This window comes from Aphelocoma coerulescens, chromosome 10, assembly GCF_041296385.1.
Source record: "Aphelocoma coerulescens isolate FSJ_1873_10779 chromosome 10, UR_Acoe_1.0, whole genome shotgun sequence".
NCBI lineage: Eukaryota > Metazoa > Chordata > Aves > Passeriformes > Corvidae > Aphelocoma > Aphelocoma coerulescens.
In genome coordinates, this window is record NC_091024.1 from 12,868,634 (window position 1) to 12,878,046 (window position 9,413).

The following is a 9,413-nucleotide window of genomic DNA, read 5'->3' on the forward strand; positions in this document are numbered from 1 at the left end:
ACCCAGCGCAGCCCCTCTCGGCACAACGCGGGGTCACTGCCAGCGCCGGGCACTCACAGCTCCCGCACAACCCACCGCCACCGGGGTCGGGACTGAAGCTCCCCAGGAAGGAAAGTGGCGGGCTAGGGGTTCATTCACCCCAGCACATCCCAGCGTGAACCAGGGCTTGGGAAGAGAGAGCAGCAGGGAGCGGCAGAGGGGCTTCCCCGGCCCCAGCACGGCCACGGTCCTCAGCCTCCCACGCCCCGCAGAGCAGCAGGGCTGAGGCTCTGGCGAGACGTAGGACGGGGCAATGGGGCCGGAGCTGTTAGCAGAGCCGCTACGGGAGGTGTAGAGGGAGCACACGTGGCCCGACACACCCTGCAGCGGCAGTGGGGTGCTGTGGCGTGGGGCCGGACACAGGCACTGCTCATGGCGGCCGACCCCCCAGTTCCCAGCCTGGTGTAGAGCACCTTGCCAGCACCTCGCCAACTCCCTCGCCTTGAGGTGAGCCGCAGCGTTCCCCTCCGACTGTCTCAGTCCTGCCAGACTCCGCGTCCCAACCCCAGGAAATGGCCCGGGCACGATGGTTAACCTGCACCCTTCGCTGGCACCTACAAGGGGAGGAGGCGAAGGAGGAAGAGGGCCAGTGGAGAAAAGGACACAACAGGTTGCCGAATTCCCTGACCTCCAGGAGTGCTGATGTGGCTAGTGGCCAGCTGGGGAAGGGTTAAGCTGCAGGGAGGGGAAAATTCCTTCCAGGCAGAGTCACGGTTTCCCTGCCAGGGGAAGTGGAGGCAGAACCCGGAGCACAGCTGGGGAGCAGAGGAAGGGCCCCTGGCCAGCCTCAGGGGCTGGTGGCCAGATGGAGCCGTGGCAGAGCCAGGGCAGTGGGGCACATGGCTGACAGAGCCCATCAGGGTCACTGTGGCCCCCAGGACAAGCCCTGCTCCTCCCTGGCCTTAGGGGACCCCAGCCCCACAGCTCCCACACACCCACAGAGCCGTCAGAGCTCACGGCCGCCCTGCACTGATGCTCTGCGGCAGGGAGAGCGCCGGAACTGGCAAGGGGTGAGCTGCCACCAAAGGCCCAAAGCTGGGGACGCTGCCATCACAGCCCGAGCAGGGCCATCACCCTCCCCGCACCTGCTCCAAGAGCAGAGGAACCCTGCCCTAAGCCACCTGCCCTCCCCTGGGGCATCTAAGGCCCCCTTTCCCACCCCCAGGGCCTCCACCAGCCAAGAGCCCCCGGGGCTGCAGCTGCCCCAGGAGAGCTGCGCAGAGTCCCCGGCCTCCTCCCCGTCCAGCAGCACCCACAGCAGACACAGACACGGGTTCAAGGGCAGTTTATTGGGACACAGAGACACACTCCAGCCTCCCCAGCCTGGCCTGACCCTGCAAGCTACCACCTGCCTGTTCCCCAGGTCACTCAGCTCCTGTCCCTCTTGCTGCCACATCCCCATTCCAGCATGTCCCCCTCGCACTGTCCCCAGGGCACACAGCAGCGCCCATGAGTGACCCCCACCCATGTGGGGCCCATCACAGAGAGCAGGACCAGGGCAGGGGACAGCCATGGCTGGGAGGACGAAGGAGACAACCTGCAGCTCCTGACAGAGCTGCCACTACAGGCACATGTTCACCGCTGGAAATCCCAAGAATCCCAGGAGAGGCAGAAGCCAACTCTTCCCCACAGCGAGGAGAGGCTGCATGTCCACAGGGAAGGAGGGGAAGGAAGGGCACCCTCCTTGTTGAGGGACCAGAGAGCAGAACTGAGCCCAGGTCCAGGCTGAGGGACCCCCTGCACCCCGTTCTCTGAGCCCTGTCACTGCTCCCTGCCCTCAGCCACTACCAGCCCCCATGTGCAGCATGGGCAGAGCCCCAGGAGGAGACGGGGACCCCAGCTCTGCTTAGCAGGCAGCCCCCCACCACAGGCTGCTCACATGAACTGTGACAGATTGGGCACTTTGATGTTGATGTCCCCGATGTTGATGTTGCGGGGGATCTCGGGCAGGTTGATGTTCTTCACGGCTGACACAGCACGGGAAGGAGCAGCTGAGAGGCCTCCCTGGGGACACAGGCACTGTGACCACTGGCCCCACCCCACAGCCCCATCTTCCTAGTGACAGTGCAAATTGGATGATAAACCTTTTAGGGCCTGAGGTCATTAACAGGCAGACACTGGGAATACCCTGGATACCCTCCCACACGGCCACCCTGACCCCATGGACCACCCTCCCTCGCAGACCAAGGTTCTGTCAGCTCCCGCAGCGTCACCGCTCACCTCTGCCTTCTCCAGCTTGCCCTGGGCCTCCACCTGCGCCACAATCTCGTTCATATTGGTCTCCAGCACCATCCCGCCGATCACCATCTCCTGCAGGATGTGGTGGACCTGCCAGGGAGGGAGGGGGAGAGAGAACAGAAGGCTGAGGTCCCAGTCCTGGCCTGGCAATGGCTGCAGCACTGGCATGGAAGCGTGTCAGGGGCCAGCATTTCCCTAAGGGACATAAATCTACCCCTGTCCCCTTCTCAGCTGCCTGGACAATGAAAGGGTGGCCTTTTAGGGCATGGGGAGCCCCAAAGCTCCATTTACCACCTGTATCCCCACTCTAGATGACATCCACCCACCCACCAGGCATACAGCAGCCCCTGGAGCAGCCAGATGCAACTCATTCTACTGGCACAGCCTGACTGTGCCACCTCCAACAGATGGTTGCTCCCTCCCTGGGCCAGAAGCCAGGTTACAGCAGGAATGTGTCCTAGAGGGGACCCCAGCAGGCAGCAGGGTCCTCACTGGGCAGGACATTTTTCCCTAGAAGCTCCTTCTCTTCAGAAAGACAGGCCAGAGCCTGGCTTTTGAGCTGTCTCTTAGGAAGGTCGGGACTGTGACATAGGCACAGAAAAAGCACAGAAGTGCCAGGGGAGTCTGCTCCTTTCCTGGGATACCTTGAGTCCAAGGATGAGCAGCCAGGCAGGGCCAGTGGAATCACACAGCCAGAGCCAGGAAAGGGACACTGCTGAGTTGCAACCCCAGAAATTGCAACCAGCCCTGGGGCAGCAGTCAGGCTGTGCTGGTGGCTACAACTACCCTCAGCTCCTGCACCTGGCTCAGCCCAGCATTCCCTGCACAGTCAGCAACTCCCGATGAGTTCCCAGCACAGATAATGGATTTATGGGCCCGAATTACTTCTGTGCAAGAGGCTATGCAGGAGCATGGTTGGGTTATGAGATTGTTTTATGGTTTCACAGGGCCAGGCTGCACTTGTAAACCACACCTTGTAACAAACACTGCCAGGACAATCCTGGGGAGAATAAAGATAATGAGAGAACCTGCTCTGAGTGGGAATGCCAGCTCTGTGAGGTGAGCCCAGACAAACGTGAGGTGATCCAGCCCAGGGCTCCCCATAGGTCCTGTCCCGCTCCAACAATACCTGGAGCGGCAGAAGGTGTGTGGGATCAGCTTGGCACAGGGTGAGCCACAGGCAGCTCCTGGGACCCCCCACAGCCCTGGAACCCTCCACAGCCCTGGAACCCCCATCCCACAGCCCAGTCCCAGTGCACACTGAAGCAGCTGGAGCAAGCAGCTCCCACAGCCAAAAAGGATATGGGAGCATCAGGAAACGTTCCTTCAAGATCTGGCTTCAGCCCAAGCTGGCTCCAAACCACGAGGGCAGAAATCCTGAGCAAGTTTTGTTTTCCAAACCAAAGCACAGCACATCCTGAGCAATCCAAGTCCCCTCTGGGACCCTGCAGCTGCTGAGTGCAGCTCACACTCCTCTCCAAGGTGGAAAGCATGACCCAGAGCTGGGCATAGCCCATCCTGAGTCTCCCCTTGTGACAGGGGATCCCTGCAGCTCTGAGGTTGGGGCTCCCAAAGCCGACAGCTAAAAGCATTGGTGTCACTGGTACCTGAGCAATGTCCCCCTCCATCGGCCCACAGCAGGAGTAGGACCCCAGACTGGCCACAGCTCTGGCCCTGTGGCCCTTGTGGTGCAGGTAGTCTGAGGTGGAACTTATGGCAAAAAGAAAAATCACAGAATGCAGCCAAAGTTACACCTGAACCCCTGCCAGCCCCTGCCTGGGGAGACATTCACAGCCCTACCTGGGGAGACACTCAAGGCCCTGCCTGGGCATCCAAGGGGGGCAACCAGGGCCCAGCAGGACACACCAGCACACTCCCAGCACCCCAAACACTGTCCCTCTGCAACCAAACTCCTGGAAGCACAGGAACACATCCGAGAAATAAACATGTGCCAAATATAGAAAGAGACCAGAGGACCAACTGATAGTGGCCAAGACTTGAGTCAAAGCTCGGAAGCAGCAGGAGCATCAGATGGGAAGTAAACAGGGCTGGGAGAGCCTGCAGTGACCGAGCTGGGGTCTCCACTATCAGAAACCCTGATTCCTGTCTCCTGAGAATGTTCTTCTAGGCAGGAGAGGTCAGAGGAAGGGTGACCCCACTACAGCTGGCAAAGCTGCCAGGCAATGGTGTGATGTCCCCTGCCCGAGGGGTGCTGGCTGGCAGTGAGGCTCAGCATAAACTGCACGTAAAGGTCATGTAAAGCTGAGAGTTAGGATGAGTGAAAAGCTGCTGGGTCCTGGTCACGCCACAGAGTCAGCACTCACGAGCACATCCTCCCCCAGCTGTGGGCAGAGCTGACCTGGGCAGCTGCCAACACTTTTCCTGGAGCTGCTCTGCCCTCCTTCCTCCTTTGATAAACGCTTTGATAAACACTTCTGCTATCAAGATAATCATGTTGTGTCATTTTGGAAAGTTTACAGTGGGACAAACAGTGAAACCAAAGCCCAACCTCAGCAGCTGGTAATGCAGAGCTCTCCCAGACCTGCTCACTCCCCTTCCTTGCCAGTTCCCCAGCTGGAATCACCAATGGAAAGGGAGCATTTTACACTTTTTTTTTTCCCAGTGCTCTTTTTTGTTGACATGTTTTTGTCTTTAGTAAGGGAAGAAAATCTTGATCAACAGCAACGTAAGCCCAGTACCTTCAGCCAAGCCCCTCTCTGCTCCAAGTCTATTCCAGGCTATCTATTTCCAGCTATCTTCAGCCTTGTGACTCAGGACATGATCAAAGGGGATGGGTTTCCACCCAGGAACTCTGTCCAGCTCAAGAGGAAGCATTACAGGCTGTGGCTCAAACCAAAGTTTACTCAGCCCTTTGAATTCCAAACACTCCCATTGTTCCTTCCCATTTGGGAAGCCATTGTCCCTTCCCTTTTTTTTCCCTGCAGCTGTTGTAAAATGTTAACTCTCACGAGGTGTCACAGCTTGGAGCAGAGACAGAACGCTCTAGAACCAGGTCAGAGTCTGCCCAGTTCCCCCAGTGCTGGGTGTGGAGCGCAGATCCGTCACTTGGCTATGGCCACCCGGCACCAGGGCAGCCCCACGGCTGGGCACAGCTCCCCGCGGGCTTAGAGCAGCCCAGCACTTGGGTTTCTCATCAGGAGGACACCATGTGGGTGGCTTCCAAAGAACACAGGCTGAAAGCTTCCCATACAGGATGTCAATCCCTCGCAAAGTGACCCCTGCCTTCCCCCCACTCTCCTGGGCAGCCCCAGCCCAAGAAATGCAGGCTCTGGAGCAGCCCAGAGCCCACCACCCACCTTGTCCATGTGGAAGATGAGATCCAGTTCACAGACATTCTCAAAGCACTTGTCCAGCGTCTCCACAAACACCTGGGACAGTAGACAGACACCAGGCAAGATGGTCACACCAACCCCATGAAACACTCCAGGTCTGGGACAGTGACTGGAAAGCTGGAAAAGGACCTAGGGATGCTGGTGACTGTGGCTGAACATGAGCCCAGGTGTGTCCATGTGGGCAAGAGGCCAATGGCACTTGGCTTCTGTCAGTGTGGGCACAGGCCCAGGGCAGTGCTCGTTCCCTGAGCTGGCACTGCTGAGGCACCTCCAGTGCTGGGGGCAGTTCTGGGCCCCTCCCAACAAGAGAGAACTGGAGGGGCTGGAGCGTGTCCAGGGAACAGAATAGAAAAGGAGGCTGAGGGGGACCTTCTTCCCATATCCTGGTGTTTAAAGGGTGCCTACAGAGCTGGAAAGTCCCTTCACACAAGGAGTCATATGGAAAGACACAGAGTGATGGGTACAAGTTCCTCTTGGGGAGACTCCAATAAGGCACAAGAGGAAATTTTTTTCCAAAGAAAACAGCCACTGAATAATCTCCATGGGGAAGTGGGGGATTCCCCAGCACTGGATACTTTTCACGTGCCAGGGTGTTGGGCCTTGTCTAGGCCATGCTTTGCGAAGAAAGGCTGGACCAGACAATCCCTGAGGTCCCTTCCAACCTAGGATTTCAGAATCCTAGGATTAATGGTTGGACTTGATGCTCCTAAGGGTCTTTTCCACCCTAAATGATCCTATGCTTCTATTTTTAAAAGACATTTACTCAGATTAACTTTCCCTGCTGCTCCCAGGTGCAGAAGCCACGTAGAAGCTCAGGGAGTACATGCAGCCCCTCCTCCCCACCATGGCCCCGAGGGCTTCTCAGGCCTTTCAGAAGGGCTGGCACAGGGATGCCATGGGCATGAAATGCCCCTGAATGGTGTCAGGGCAGGGCAGCACCCGGGAAACTGAGCCCTGCAGGGACGCACCTGGATGAGGTCCAGGATGCCCAGCTCACTCTCCGAGGAGTCCACGCAGAACACGAAGTACAGCGTGGCGTAGTGACGGTAGATCAGCTTGTAGTCCGAGCCGCCGAACAGGCTGTGGGGACACAGGGAGAGCTGAAGGGCTCGGGGGGGATACCCAGGCACTACACAGTGTGAGGGGACAGCCCGGCATGGCCCCTCACCGGCCGGTACCTGCCACACTCCAGGAAGTTGCAGATGTGGTCATCCCGCTTCAGCACCAGGTGGAAGGTGTCACGGATGATCTGCTGCTGGACCTCTTCTGCCTGCCAGGAGGAGACGGTGGGTGGGCACCCATGGATGCACGTCCCACCCATGGGACCCATGTCCCCCCCATGGGACCCACGTCCCCCGCAGTCCCCTGCTGCCCCAGGGGCGCCGTGAGCAGCTCCAGATGACGGGCCAGTCCCGGTGCCACCCATGGATGACCCGGGGCATCCTGAAGGACGAGACCAGGGCACAGGCAGGGCTCCCCCAAGCCGCAGAGATTGCCCCTGCTCTCGGGACACCCCCAGCCCCATCGAGCCCCACGACGCCCTCAGGCCTGCACTGGTCCCGGTCCCGCACCGGGCTCAGGCACCCGCTGCCGCAGCCCCACCGGCGGCCCCCCGGCCCCGGTCGCGCACCAGGTGCTGGTAGAAGCGGACGAGCCGCGGCTTCCCGTGGTTGTTGAACACCAGGATGGCGTTGATCATCCTGGCGGCGCCTCGGGCCGGGCCAGGAGCAGCACCGCGGCCGCAGACCCACCGCAGGAAGCCCCTCGGCCGCCCCGGAAGCGCAGCCCGGCTCCGGTGGGCTGAGCCCGCGGTGACCCTGCGGAGCCGCCGGGGCGCGGGAACGATCAAAGACGCTCCTAGGCGGGGGCTCCCCGGGACCGCGCGGCTGCGCCGCGGCCTGCCGCAGGGGCGGAGTCGGTCGTTCCTCGCAGCCCGACGGGGCAGGACGGGCAGGTCCAGAGCCGGGATGCGGCCGCCGTTGCCTGCACCGGGACCACCGGGACCACCGGGACCCGCCGCTGTGTCCCCGCCTGCGCCGCCAGGGGGCGCACCAGCCCCGCCGGGAGCGGCGCGCCGCGCAGGGGAGGAACGGAGAGCTCGGCCACGCCCTCTTTTAAAGGGCCAGCGACTCTGCCTGCCCGAAGGGGGCGTGCGCGTGGGCACCGGCGGGGTCAGAGCTCACCGGCCCCTGCCCGGTCCCGCTTGCCCCCAGCGCGGGTACACACCGGCCAGGACCCGCAATAGCGCCCTGTCCTGGGGAGTGTGAGAAAAGGGCGGGGCAATCCCGCGTGGCACCGGGGGCTAGCCACGGGCCCTTACCCGGGGGGCACGGACACGGTTCCTCGGTGCCGGCGGAACCACCGGGCACGGCGGGGAACATCGAGGGAAGGGAGAGACGGGTCAGTGCCCGCCTCGGTGGGCTGGGAGGAACGGGGAGAGGGAAAGGGAAGCGCCACGGAGTGACCGGGGCAGGACACCCCGCGTCCTGATTGGCTGAGGCGGCTGCAGCCTCGAGCCGCCACGTTCTGATTGGCTGAGTCAGCAGCCTCCCGAATCCGCGTTCTGATTGGCTGAGATGGCCGCATCCTTCTGAATCCGCGTCCTGATTGGCTGAAGCGGACGGGCAGCTGCTCCCTGACAGCCGGAGCTGCCGGGGCCGGTCCCGACCTCGGGCCCGCTGCGCCCGGTCCCGCTCCGGTCCCGCTCCGGACCCCGCTCCGTGTCACAGTGTGCACCCCACTCCGTGTCCTGCCCTGTTCCCCGCTCTGTATCCCGCTCTGTGCCCTGCTTTGTTCCCCGCTCCGTGTCCCACCCTGTGTCCTGCTCCATGCCCCGCTCTGTATCCCACTCTGTGCCCCTCCCCCTGTATCCCTCCATGCCCCGCTCTGTATCCCACTCTGTGCCCCTCCCCCTGTATCCCTCCATGCCCTGCTCTGTGCCGCGCCAGGTGCCCCCTGGCTGGGGCACCCACGGGAATTCAGAGGAGTGAATCTCCCTGCGCCTCGTCTCTTCCCATCAGTATTGACAAATACTTGTGTAGGCAGAGCCGTTTCCAGGCCACGTGCGGGGCGAGGCCGGGCTGGGAATGTGGGGAGGGAAGTGGCAGTTTGGGGACCGGTGACACCAGCCGGGTCCGGGATCCTGAAGGCTCCAGGCTGGGCCGGCGGGCAGCAACAGGGACGTGACGGGATACTGGGCGTGGGGGATGTGAGAACCGGCAGTGGCAGCGGGGACAGAGCAGGGAGCTCGGTTTTCACCACGAACACAAAAAAAAAAACAGAAAAGCAGAAGTGAGCCCAGACAAAGGGCTGGCTGCGTGTGGAGACAAACTCTACCGCGATTAGTCCGGCCGGCGCCACCTGCTTCCATGGAGATGAGAATCTCCCGACACACCAGTCGAATCCCGGCTGCCTCCGCATGCTCCTTCTTCCATGGGGAGGAGACCCTCATCCTCCTCCTCCTCCTCTTCTTCCTCCTCCTTCTCCTCGTCCTCCTTCTCTTCCTCCTCCTACTCTTCCTTCTCCTCCTCCTCCTCCTCCTCACGACGGTAGCCAAAGCCTGCAACCCGCAGATCCTTGGCTGTTGCCACCCACTCTCCTTCCCATGCCACATCTCATCCCCATCCCTCCCTTTGGGGACTAGCTGCCTCCTGCTACCACATTCCCACAGCCACGTAGCTCAACCTCTCCCTCTACCTTCTTGGGGGAGCCAACAGCACCCCCCTCCCCAAACCCTCCAACGTCTGGATCACCTGCTCCCCTTCCTATACCACATCCCATCTC

At 61.2% G+C, this 9,413-nt stretch overlaps 1 protein-coding gene across 1 annotated transcript; it reads right to left on the reverse strand.

Annotated features, from left to right (window-relative positions):
* Positions 1 to 1,308: 1,308 nt before the first annotated feature.
* On the reverse strand, positions 1,309 to 7,670 carry AP3S2 (adaptor related protein complex 3 subunit sigma 2). Its single transcript, XM_069025941.1, has 6 exons — positions 7,261 to 7,670; positions 6,809 to 6,900; positions 6,599 to 6,710; positions 5,595 to 5,666; positions 2,260 to 2,367; positions 1,309 to 2,043 (listed from the first exon to the last, which is right to left on the reverse strand). Exons 1-6 carry the CDS (start codon positions 7,327 to 7,329, stop codon positions 1,915 to 1,917), a joined length of 582 nt encoding a protein of 193 aa, XP_068882042.1. The 5' UTR covers positions 7,330 to 7,670; the 3' UTR covers positions 1,309 to 1,914.
* Between the last annotated feature and the right edge of the window lie 1,743 nt (positions 7,671 to 9,413).